The sequence below is a fragment of the Panthera tigris genome, chromosome B1 (assembly GCF_018350195.1).
Source record: "Panthera tigris isolate Pti1 chromosome B1, P.tigris_Pti1_mat1.1, whole genome shotgun sequence".
NCBI classification, from domain to species: domain Eukaryota; kingdom Metazoa; phylum Chordata; class Mammalia; order Carnivora; family Felidae; genus Panthera; species Panthera tigris.
Window position 1 is genome coordinate 85,109,838 of NC_056663.1, and position 12,489 is coordinate 85,122,326.

The window sequence follows — 12,489 nt, forward strand, 5'->3', positions numbered from 1 at the left end:
GAGCACACAGGTGCCTAGAGTATTTTCTGAATAAATTCAGTTCTTTGTCCTCATATGTCTGTATCAGAGCAAACCTGAGTCCCTGGTAAAAGTCTGAGAATAACAGACTTGTCCATAGGGATGAGATCACCACACATTGCGGGGGTCAGGGCCAGCCTCCAGGGCGTGTGGCCTGTGCTGTTGCACAGGAACCTGCATCTAAAAGGGCTCCAGGCTTGGATTAATGTTCTACTAGTTGTCTTGAAATTCTTAAGATTTTTTTAGATTAATTTATTTATTTTGAGAGGGAGACAGAGATGGGGAGGGGCAGAGAGAGAGAGGGAGAGAGAATCCCCAGCAGGCTCTGCACAGTCAGCATTGAGCCTGATTTGGGGCTCTCTCCCACGACCCAGCGATCATGACCTGAGCCAAAATTGAGGGTCAGATGCTCAACTGACTGAGCCACCCAGGCACCCCTTAAGACCTTTTGAGCAAGTGGACTTGGCATTCCCGCCCCCGCCCCCTTCCACCAGAGAGCCCTGCAAATTATGTAGCTGGTCCTAACTGGTGTGCTAGGTGATGTATTAAAATAGTTTAATGATTCCTTCTCAGACATGGCCCCAAAGAGAAGGGAAAATCAATCCCAACTGCCCTTTTTGTAGGAGGAGGTGCATGTGACTTTAAGAGACAGGCCTACAGGGTGAAATGGAGCAGGTCCTGGAAGACGTGGCCTTCAAGGGCGCTTGGTAGATTTGAAGGGCACGTACTACCTGACTATATGACCAAGTCTCTGCTGAGGAAATGCTCTTCAGACTTCAGTTTTCTGCAGTTACTTCAGGCGTAAGGCAGCTTGTGCATTATCTTCCGTGATGGAAAATGTGAAAGTCATGGCTTCTTTCTCTCCCTTTGAGCCCTAACTTTCTGTGTGCAGTAGTTTTCCCCTTGTCTGGGGCATACACGTTCTAAGACCCTCAGTGGATGCCTCATACTGCGGACGGTGCTGAACCCCATGTATACTGTTTTTTCCTGTACATACATACCTGTGATAAAGTTTAATTTATAAATTAGGCACAGTGAGAAATCAGCAACAATTACTACCAGTAAAATAGAACAATTATAACCATATCCTATAATAGAAGGGGTGTGAATGTGGTTTCTCTCTCACTTAAGATACGTTATGGTGCTGCACTCACCTTCTCCCTGGGATATGTGTGATGATGCGATGCCTGTGTGACCAGGTGAAATGACGTGGAAGACACAGGCATTGGGACGTAGCATTAGGCTACTGATGACCTATGGTCAGAAGGAGGTCATCTGCTTCCGAAGGCAGTTGACTGGGGGTAACTGAAACCAAGGCGAATGAAACCACAGGATAAGGGGGACTACTTTACTTACATGGACATGAATGTCAAAGACCTTGCAATCCCGAATTCCTTTGCTGTACTACAGAGGGAGTGCTCTGCCTCTCTGAGCTTTGTCTTTCTGCCCCCTAAGCCTCCTCCTCCTTGGTAAGAGTTGTGTCAGGGTCTCCTACGATTCCTCGAATGCAGGAGTGCAGATTTTCCATGCTTCAAACCGGTGCCCTTGGGATGAATACACGATGAAAACCTCATGCCTCCCCCATTCATGTATTCTTGCCTTCAGTTGAGAAAGGATTTTTGTTGAGTTTCGTTTTAGTTTGCGGTGGGTAAACAATTATTTTAATTTCCCAAATGAAAATGTATACCGTAGAATCGAATGTGCTCTTTAAAAGTATACGCATGATTCTAACAAACATAGTCCTGAGAAAATTACTGCCCTCAAGCCTTATCTTCCTGAATTTAGCGCCATTTTAGGTACTGGTTTGCAACCTGTTTGTTACCACTGCCTTGAGCTAAAGAACAGAAATTGAAATTAAGCATTTAGAAACCCAGAGCAAGTTGTTGAATTAAATTATTAAAAAATCGGAGGCTTGTTTGTGTCTTCTTTCATATTCTGCAGCTATGTTTTAGTATTTCACACGCACCATATCTTACAAAAATATCAGTCCATAACAGATTGGAGACTAAAAACAGACCGATTCTTGACCACAAATAGTTTGAGAAGTACTCTCCTAATTGACAGAGCCGGCAGTATATTTCCTGGACCACCAGGCTTCTCATTACTTCCGTCTTTCCACAAGTGGTGACAAACCCCCGTGTGAGTGTGTGTGTGAGTGTGGTGTGTGTGTAAGATGGGCTCTCTCTCCCCTCAAGGGAGAGGCATTGTCGTAAGACAGCCATGATGCATGTGTGGCTGGGATGGTGTCATGAGAGACGGCTGTTGAAGTTGAGAGAGTTGTGGGTGGCCTTTTCAAACCAACAACAGTGGTCTGAACTGGGTTGAGAAACCATTTTTACCTAACCCTGCTAGAAGGGTTAGAAAATACGCACTACTAGAAAATAAAAACATGCCCAGACTGTTCTGCAACTGAAGGTAGAATCCCAGCATTGAGAATGGTCTCTCCCTTTTAGCCACTAGGATCCATACTTGAGAACGCCTTTTATACTCTTTGAGGTTATAAAACTGAGAAAACTCCTTGCCTCCATATCCAGCCCCAGCCATCTCTCCCAACAGACCTGTGTCCCTCAGCTCCTTACAGAACACAGACGTGGTTCGCATGTCTCTCAGAGATACTGTAGCTGGTCTGCAGGAACCTGTGTGTACCTTCTCATTGTTCATGGTGACACTGTGAACTTGGGTGTTTTTATAACCACGGAGCTGACCCCTCACCTGCCAATGCCAGCATCCCCCCTGCACGGCTGTGCGCACACCAGTGTTCCTAATCTCTTACCTGGTCCCCTGGCCAGGGTGGGGTGCAAACCAATTGTTTACCAGTCTGTGGGTGGATGCAAGAGTTTACACTGGTTAAACTTCGGGGTAATTTCTTGGTTTTTTGGCAACAACTGCCAGTCTCTGGATCGGTTTCCTTTGCAAAGGAAGAGAGTAGGAAGACTTGTGCTTTCCCTAAATATCTCTGCTTTTGGTCCATCGTAGTGCCAGATAAATCTCAATATTCATTAAAAAGTGACCAATTACTTCAGAAATTAGAGAAGTTGATCTCCCATGATACAAAGCTTAACTGGGAGCTTGATCGGTATTGCCTCACACTCTCTGAGGTGAGATTTTCCAACCTTCTCTCAAGTGTTGGTCTCCTTTCGGTGAATGATTCTTAGGCAGTTTTAATTATTTAAGGCCAGTTGGCCAGAACTTATTATATCAGGACTTACTGTAGGCTTTGGGAATTCAAGATCAACAAGGCTGTGCCTGCCCTCAAGGAGCTCACAGTGGGAGGAAACTACAAGCAAGATTCATTAGGAGACTTGTAAAAAACTATGGTGTGGCTGGAGTTTATAACTGTCAGCAGCTGCTTCTGGGTGTTACTGTCTAATTACTTTCTGCCTAATATCATGTACCCTCTATAAGTACTGAGACTTACAGGGGATATACCAATAATGCCTTGGGAGCAGCTGATAGGAAGAGGTGGGAACCTGTGACCTACGGAAACTTTCCATGGGAGTGATGCAAAGAGGTTTGCAAATGTGATCTCACGTTCTCCATTTATATAGAATATATATATGAAGAAGTAAGTCCAAGTGTACTGCCTCTCAGGCTTTAGGGAGATCAGTGTGTATTTGGTGAAATGAATCGATCAGCGTATATATTAGTGGAAGCCTCAAAATGGTAAGCTGTGAATTTCTGAACTGGGTCTCCAGCAAAGTTCAGCTCAGTGGGAAAAGCAAATAGCTTACAGAACAGGACACCAGAATGGTCAATAAAGAGGCAAAGATACTCAAACTGATCGGTAATCAGAAAAATGCAAACTTGAACAACAAATGGGGGCGCCTGAGTGGCTCAGTCAGTTAATCCTCCAACTCTTGATTTTGGTTCAGGTCATGATCTTCTGGTTTGTGAGATTGAGCCCTGCATCGGGCTCCATGCTGACAGCAGTGAGCCTGCTTGGGATTCTATCTCAATGCTGCTCTCCCGCTCAAGAGCCCTCGCTCCCCCCCTCACCTCAATAAATAAACATTTAAAAAAATGTTTTAAACAACAAATGGGTACTATTTCTCAGCCTTGAGACTGATGAAAATTTTTAAAAAACAACTGATAATACCAAGTGTTGGGGCCATTATGGAGAAACACATTCTCTTGCTTTCCTTGTAAGAGTAAATTGGCAATCAGTTTGGACAGCAATTTTGCAATATTTAGTAAGGTTTAAAGGTACACTTACCCTATGACCCAAGAATTCCATTCTAAAATGTTTTCACATGCTTAAAGCATCATATACAAAAAAAAATTATTGCAATGTCTGTTATAGGGGAAAAAATTGGAAATAAACCCAAATGTCCTTTATTAGGAGAAAGAGTAACTTACAGTTTACTTATACAGTGAATATTACACAACATTTAAAATGGATGAATTGGATTTACAAGTATAACCTGGGTAAATTTTATAATCATATTATTGAGTGAAAACAATAGGTTGCCAAACAGTATCTACTCTTTATCATTAATATAAAAAGTAAAATGCATATCAGTGTTAAATGTACATTCATGTACATACACTTGGGACAATAAAAGTGTAAGGACCTGGGTGGGAAGAATACAAAACAACTTGACAGTGGTGAAGGAGAGAGGGAAGTAGGATCAAGGAGGCACAAAAGAGACCTTTGCTGTCTGTGTTACATTTTCTCTGTTTAAAAAAATGAGAAGAAGGGGTGCCTGGGTGGCTCAGTCGGTTAAGTGTCCGACTTCAGCTCAGGTCATGATCTCGTGGTTCGTGGGTTTGAGCCCTGCATCGGGCTCTGTGCTGACAGCTCAGAGCCTGGAGCTTGCTTCAGATTGTGTCTCCCTCTCTCTCTGCCCCTCCCCTGTTCATGCTCTGTGTCTCTCTCTCTCAAAAATAAATAAACATTAAAAAAAAAAAAAAGAAGATAAGGACAAATGTTAAAGTCAGAGTAGTGGTGCATGCATTTGTAATTTCCTGTACTCTTCTGTGGTTTTGAAATATTTCATTAACAAATAGTGCTTAGGGCATATGGGGCACTCTCTGAGAAGGTACTATTATTGTTTCTGCACCAGGAGCCCATGCCCCTGAGTTTTCTGCTGCCATGATCTTTGTAGACTTCTGACTGTCTGTATGGCTAAGGGGATAGAGGGAGACTGAATAAGCTTTAAGATCCTGTCCATTTTAACATTGTTATTCCAAGATCATCAGGAGATGATTGATTGTTGTCATGGCCACATTCCTACATGTCCGGCACTCTCCGGGCACAGAAGCAGGGCAAGCGATGACTGTGTGTCACACACCCTCCAGTGCCCACAGCCAGATGGGAAACCTAAATATACCAATTTTGTTGTGTTTTCTGAATCCCCTTGAAACCAGCATTTTTATGTTATGAGATGCCCCTGAACTAATATAAATAGGTAGATGTGGGGAAGAGTTATTTTGAGGGCCATAATTTGATTTAGTTATCTCAGGCGATCAATGATTGTTTAACACCAGAAATAGTTGACTAGAACAGCTGCTAAAACAATGCTTTGTGTGGGAAATGATAAAAGGTTCAGTATTTTGACAGCCATTTCGGAGGTATGAATAATACGACTTCTAAGAAAATCCTGATTGCTGGGTTGGTTGGGGGGGGGGATTTTGAGTGTGTGTGTGTGGGGGGGGGGGTTGGATTCTCTAGATAAGATTTCCCATCTCCTAGTATTCTGCATGGATAGTGGGTATAGGAGGAATGTTTTCCCTCTCCCAGAGTCTTGACTCTATATCAGTAGGGTTTAGGCAGCACAGCAATAAATTACTGTTCAGGTTTTTTTAAAAATACCTAACTCATCCATTCATCAAATGTGTATTCAGGGCTTACTGTGCTTCAAGCAAAGTTCAGGACCTAGGAGTCAGAAAGAGTCTGTTAGATTCCACCGTAAGGGGCTCTGTCTGGAAAGAGGAGGAAAAGTAGAACAAGGCAAAATGTGCAAGTAATTTTAAATAAATTCAATAGGTACTACAGAAACAGAACTTGGAGGGGGATGAGGGATAGAAAGAGGTGGCGTTAAATAATTGGGAGTTTGTCATTTGAGGTGGTGGGAGGTAAGAATTGACAGGCAAGCACAACATTCCAAATAGACGGCAAATTCTAGTCAGTGTTACAAAGTGATAGAGTGGAAGAGTGTATTTATTGATTCAACTCTTAATGTGGAAGAGTGTATTTATTGATTCAACTGGCCAACTGCATGCCTCAATTCACAGTATTGCTTTCTGTCTGGATATCCGGCACCTTAAATTTTCACAGAATTTTCACGGCAGTTTTCTGATTGTATATGTGCCTAATGTGAGTATTACCATATTATACTGTCTGCAGTTAACTTTTAAAATATTTCAGCATGGGGCCCCTGGCTAGCTCAGTCAGAAGAGCATATGACTCTTGATCTTGGGGTCATGAGTTCGAGCCCCACAGGGAGTGTAGAGATTACTTAAATAAATAAAACTTTAAAAAATAAAATATTTCAGCATGAACCATATGGTAGGTATGTAGGTACCTATTAGTTTTCATCTAAGTCTTAGTGGTGCCAGTTTTTTTTTTTTTAATTTTTTTTTACATTTACTCATTTTTGAGAGAGATAGACTGAGCATGAGCAGAGGAGGGGCAGAGAGAGAGGGAGACACAGAATCTGAAGCAGGCTCCAGGCTCCGAGCTGTCAGCACAGAGCCTGATGTGGGGCTTGAACTCACAGGCTGCGAGATCATGACCTGAGCCGAAGTTGGATGCTCAACCAACTGAGCCACCCAAGTGCCCCTGGTGGGAGTTTGTCACAACTGGTTGGTGCCAGTTGTGAGTGCACACTCAGTGTTGGTGAGCTGGCATCTAATCAGAAGCCCTCACCCTGGAGAATCTTCTTTAAACAACTCGGTTTTCTTTATCTCTGAGTGACACTAGAGGTTTTGTTAATTAGAATAATGGATATTGGAGATGAATTTTAATCGGGGATATTTGTGGTGGTGAAGATGAGTGGATCAGGTTGAACCTTTACAGAGACCTTCCTTCCTGTGTGTTACAGAATATAAAAGTCTAGTGAGACATTAAGGATGGGGAAACTGAGGCTCGGGGGGGCTAGGTGTGAGAGTTGGGTGATGGCAGGGCCAAGACTGAAGAATTCCAGAACCAGGACTGTCTCTGTTGGCTGCTCTGCTCAGTGAGGTATGCTTGCCCTTGGAAGAATCTTTATCTGTGATGACACTCTTTTAGGGGCTCATTAAACCAAGGCTAATCCTTGACTGAATTCCCTAACCCCAGACTGAAGTGTGTGTTCTTTAGAACCAACGTAGGTGACATTTCCAGTATTGGGGGAATTTCATTTCTTTTAGATTCAAGAAAAGTAAAGTATTACAAACACTCAGTTATGAGCGATGTATTTGTATTTCTGGTTCACATCGAAGGGAATCCAGTTTAGCTGGTGTTCTTTTCTGCTTTTCCTATTAATATACCCTTCCATCTGCAGATAATTGAAAAGTAATTAGAGCTCTTCGCAGTAAATCCATGTCATATTAAAGAAAACAAAAATGCAACACATGTGTGGCATTATGTGGAAATTTACCCCGTGGAAAACTGCAGGCTCTCAGGATTTTATTTTTAATGTATGTTATACAGTCCAGATCAAACAAATGAATTAATTTCCACTCTAGTGAAGGATTGTTTTTCCTGGTGTGTTTAGGTGGCTATGGTCACTGTGGTTTGGAGTGAGCCTAAACAGGTTCCTGTCCTTGGACAAAGACCAAGGACAACTATAGGACTTGCCTACGGTTAATCTCCCATAGGCCTCTTGACTAATAACCCTGGGGCAGGAAAGCAAGTGCTAGTATGATCACTTTACAATGGAGGCAGTCAAAACAACGAGAAGTTATGGCATGTTCACACCACGGAACTGGCTATAACAGAGTCAGGGTCAGAGCTAAGCTCTTCTGAACACTGGGTGACTGCACAGTGGCCCTGTCCATGACCCCAGGCTGCCAGAGCAGAAGGAAGTGAATTTCAGTGGTATGGTGCACATCAAAGTATTCGATATGGTCGGAACCGAACCTCAAGACATTAATAGAAGACAACACATCAAGACATACTGGTGGTGACGGTTTCAGAAGAACTTCTGGTTCAGATTCCGCAGAAGTTTATGCAAAGCCTGCTATGGGTCAGGTTCATGCTTCTGGGAGGCTACTTATTTTCAACAGTAGCAGAGCAAGGGATCCTGGACCTTTAGCCTCCCTCTCTAAGCCTTGACCACCATCAGTGCTACTCCATACCATTTTCAGTAAACATGCCATCTAAGGATAAGTCGAATTAAACAAAGGAATGTCTTGGCAAGTTCTAGACCAGGTTTCTTAAGCCCTTATTCTATTCTGCCTCTTGCCCCTAAATCCTATTATATTTTGTCTTATTACCAGAGCAATCTTGTAGTTGTGATATTGTCTTCATTGTATCATTGAGAAAACCAAGCCATTGAAAATAAAATGCCTTGCCTTATGATGAAAACTAGTCAGAGTTTCTAGTTGATTCTTCTGAGTCCAAGTCCTGCTGTGTGCTGATTTCCATCTGACCTTGGAATAATTATGGGCATTTACTTTATAGGGATATTTTGGAGTCATCTTGCCAAGTAAGGGATCTAGTTTATTTGACTTTGTGGAGTTTGTGTGTGTGTCCATGTTATTTTAGAATAGTGGAGAAAACGTTTGGTGCCTAATCCCAGCTTAGGGTAGATAAACGAGGCACACTTTCCTGGAGGGGACACTTGGAGGAATGGTGGTTTTAAGATAGACTTGCACTTCTAGCGAGAGAGAATGCACGCACACACACACGCACATGCACACACACCCACGCGCTGCAATCCAAGAGTCTGGTGCTTGGGGCACCTGGTGGCTCAGTCAGTTGAGCTTCTGACTCCGGCTCAGGTCATAATCTCACGGTTCGTGAGTTCAAGCCTCAAATGAGGCTCTCTGTTGTCAGCACAGAGCCTGCTTCAGATCCTCTGTCCCCCTCTCTCTCTGCCCCTCCCCTGCTCTCACATGCTCTCTCTCTTGCTCTCAAAAATAAATAAACTTAAAAAAGAGTTGGAGGCTTAACTGACTGAGCCACACAGGTTCCCCAAGGTGCTGCCTCTTCTTAAGTGAGCAGCAGCATATTGGGTATTTGCATTTCTCACAAATAAAAAGGTAAAATCATGTGTTGGCTATTCAGGCTTCCTGGACAGACTTGGATGATGTGGGCAAGTTTCCCCCAGGGCCCGGACAGATCAGTGAGGTTCCTGACCCACAGAATTCTACTGTATGTTACCAGGATGCCTTCCTGGCATTTTTTGCCTTTCCAATCATTTTAATGTTTGATGTGACAAATGGCAAAGGACTCTGCCACTGCGATGGGAACTGAGATGAGAAAATGCTTGTTTCACAGCCCTTGTTCACTCCTAAACAAGTGTTAAGACTCTGGCCTTCTTCCCTCCTAGATTATAAATACCTTAAGGACTCTCTATCTTATTATGTTTTGTGCCCACAGACTTTGCTTTGAACGTAGTAGGTACTGATTTGATGGTTGCTGAGCTGAACTATACTTTTCCAATATGAAGAAAAGTGGGGCAGATTAAAATAGTATGTAGGCCAGCCTGACACAGTAACTCAGATAGACATGACTAGTTCCTGGCCTTGGCAAGTTACTCAAATTAAGACTGGGTTTCTTAGGTGGAGAGAGGGAGAAAATAATGCACATTGGGTCTCATGTAGGTAGAGCAGAGACACCAACATGTTAATGCTTAATACCTTACTTATTTTTATTTTAAATAGGCATTTATGAATACCAGCTTATGCAGACTGAGCTACCAGCTTTGCTAGCCTTCGCTTGCTTTTGAAACCAGCAGACTGCCTTCCAGCCTGTGCTGTTTCTCTTGGTGTTGTTGGAACAAGTCACGTAGAGCCAACATCAGAATGTTTAAGATGAAAATTTTGTCACGGCCGGGTGCGACAGGAGAGGGCTTGTCGAGAAGGGTTGTAGAGGAAGACCATTGGGAGGTCCAGCTGAAGGGGTGTGTTGACACTGCCTCTGGGAATTTGGGGAAGCCCTGGGGAAACCCTTAAGCATTTTTCTGCCTTCTCCACCCTCAGGCCTTCTCGTGGGTACCCTTGATGTCGTGCTGGACTCCAGTGCCCGGGTGGCTCCTTACCGAATCCTGTACCAGACTCCTGACTCTTTGGTCTATTGGACCATCGCCTGTGGTAAGTAGTGATATTCAGAAATACCGAGAAACCTTATGATTCGTAACTTTCGGCCAGAGAGGAAGGAGCCTTTATTTGGGAATGCAGTCTCTTGGTATTTTAGGGTAATAACCATAGCCATTTTGGCAGATGAACCCCAAATCTCAATGGCTTAATGCAGGAGCGGTTTCTTTCTCACTCTGGTGAAGTCTTGTGTGGATCCTGTGGCCTCCTCCATTCGCAGTGACACAAAGCCTCCATAGGAGGACAACTTAGAAGGGGAAAGAGGGAGGTAGAGGCACACCTGCATTTAACTTCCTTGGCCCAGACGTGTCACACACCACCTCCACTCACACTCTGTTGGCTTGAACCAGTCACACGACTCCAACCTAACTCCATAGGCAGCTGGGAAATGAAGAGAAACATGTGAAACACTTGAGTGTATTAAGTAATACACACATATCCTAGCACAGTGCTTCCTCCTTGGGTAGGGATCAATTCTTTTTCCTGATGATAATCTGGAATAATGTCCTGTGTTTAAAATGGTGGTCAACAGCTCTACCATTGTTGGATCTCTCACAAGAATGTTTCATCCAAAGTGGCCAAGGTTTTATAGTTATTCGTTTGCCTGTGCCTTTACAAATAACCATAGGAAAAGCAAGGACACAGAACCCTTTTCTTTTCATTTTTTACTGCCACTTGGTTTTTATTATTATTAATAATAAACTTTATATTTTATGTTTTTTTATTATTTTGTTATTATTTTTAGATTTACATCCAAATTAGCATATCGTGCAACAATGATTTCAGGAGTAGATTCCTTAGTGCCCCTTACCCATTTAGCCCATCCCCCCTCCCACACCCCCTCCAGTAACCCTCTGTTTGTTCTCCATGTTTATGAGTCTCTTCTGTTTTGTCCCCCTCCCTGTTTTTATATTATTTTTGTTTCCCTTCCCTATGTTCATCTGTTTTGTCTCTTAAAGTCTTCATATGAGTGAAGTCATATGATATTTGTCTTTCTCTGACTAATTTCACTTAGCATAATACCCTCCCGTTCCATCCATGTAGCTGTAAATGGCAAGATTTCATTCTTTTTGATTGCCGAACTATACTCCATTGTATATGTACACCACATCTTCTTTATCCATTCATCCGTCGGTGGACATTTGGGCTCTTTCCATACTTTGGTATTGTGCATAGTGCTGCTATAACATTGGGGTGCATGTGTCCCTTCAAAACAACACACCTGTATCCCTTGTATAAATACCTAGTGGTGCAACTGCTGGGTTGTAGGGTAGTTCTATTTTTAATCTTTTGAGGAACCTCCATACTGTCTTCCAGAGTGGCTGCACCAGCTTGCATTCCCAACAACAATGCAAGAGAGATGCTCTTTCTCCACATCCTCGCCAACATCTGTTGTTGCCTGAGTTGTCAATGTGAGCCATTCTGACAGGTGTAAGGTGGTATCTCATTGTGGTTTTGATTTGTGTTTCCCTGATGATGAGTGAAGTTGAGCATTTTTTCATGTGTCAGTTGGCCGTCTGGATGTCCTCTTTGGAGAAGTGTCCGTTCATGTCTTTTGCCCATTTCTTCACTGGATTATTTGTTTTTTGGATGTTGAGTTTGATAAGTTCTTTATAGATTTTGGATACTAGCCCTTTATCTGCTATGTCATTTGCAAATATCCTCTCCCATTCTGTAGGTTGCCTTTTAGTTTTGCTGATTGTTTCCTTTGCTGTACAGAAGCTTTTTATTTTGATGAGGTCCCAGTAGTTCATTTTTGCTTTTGTTTCCCTTGCCTCCAGAGACGTGTTGAGTAAGAAGTTGCTGCGGCCAAGATCAAAGAGGTTTTTGCCTGCTTTCTCCACTAGGATTTTGATGGCTTCCTGTCTTATGTTTAGGTCTTTCATCTACTTTGAGTTTATTTTTGTGTATGGTGTATGAAAGTGGTCCAGGTTCATTTTTCTTCATGTCGCTGTCCAGTTTTCCCAGCAACACTTGCTGAAGAGACTGTCTTTATTCCATTGGATATTCTTTCCTGCTTTGTCAAAGATGAGTTAGCCACACGTTTGTGGGTCCATTTCTGGGTTCTCTATTCTGTTCCATTGATCTGAGTGTCTGTTCTTATGCCAATACCATACTGTCTTGATGATTGCAGCTTTGTAGTATAGCTTGAAGTCCAGGATTGTGATGCCTCCTTTGGTTTTCTTTTTCAAGATTGCTTTGGCTATTTGGGGTCTTTTCTGGTTCAAT

At 42.9% G+C, this 12,489-nt stretch overlaps 1 protein-coding gene across 1 annotated transcript in view; it reads left to right on the forward strand.

The window, feature by feature from the left end:
* Nucleotides 1-12,489, forward strand: part of TBC1D9 (TBC1 domain family member 9) — a 115,223-nt gene that overhangs the window by 39,724 nt on the left and 63,010 nt on the right. Inside the window, exon 2 of the mRNA XM_042983856.1 lies at nt 10,147-10,257. Within this exon, the coding sequence (XP_042839790.1) occupies nt 10,147-10,257 (111 nt within the window). The remainder of the gene's footprint in view (nt 1-10,146; nt 10,258-12,489) is intronic.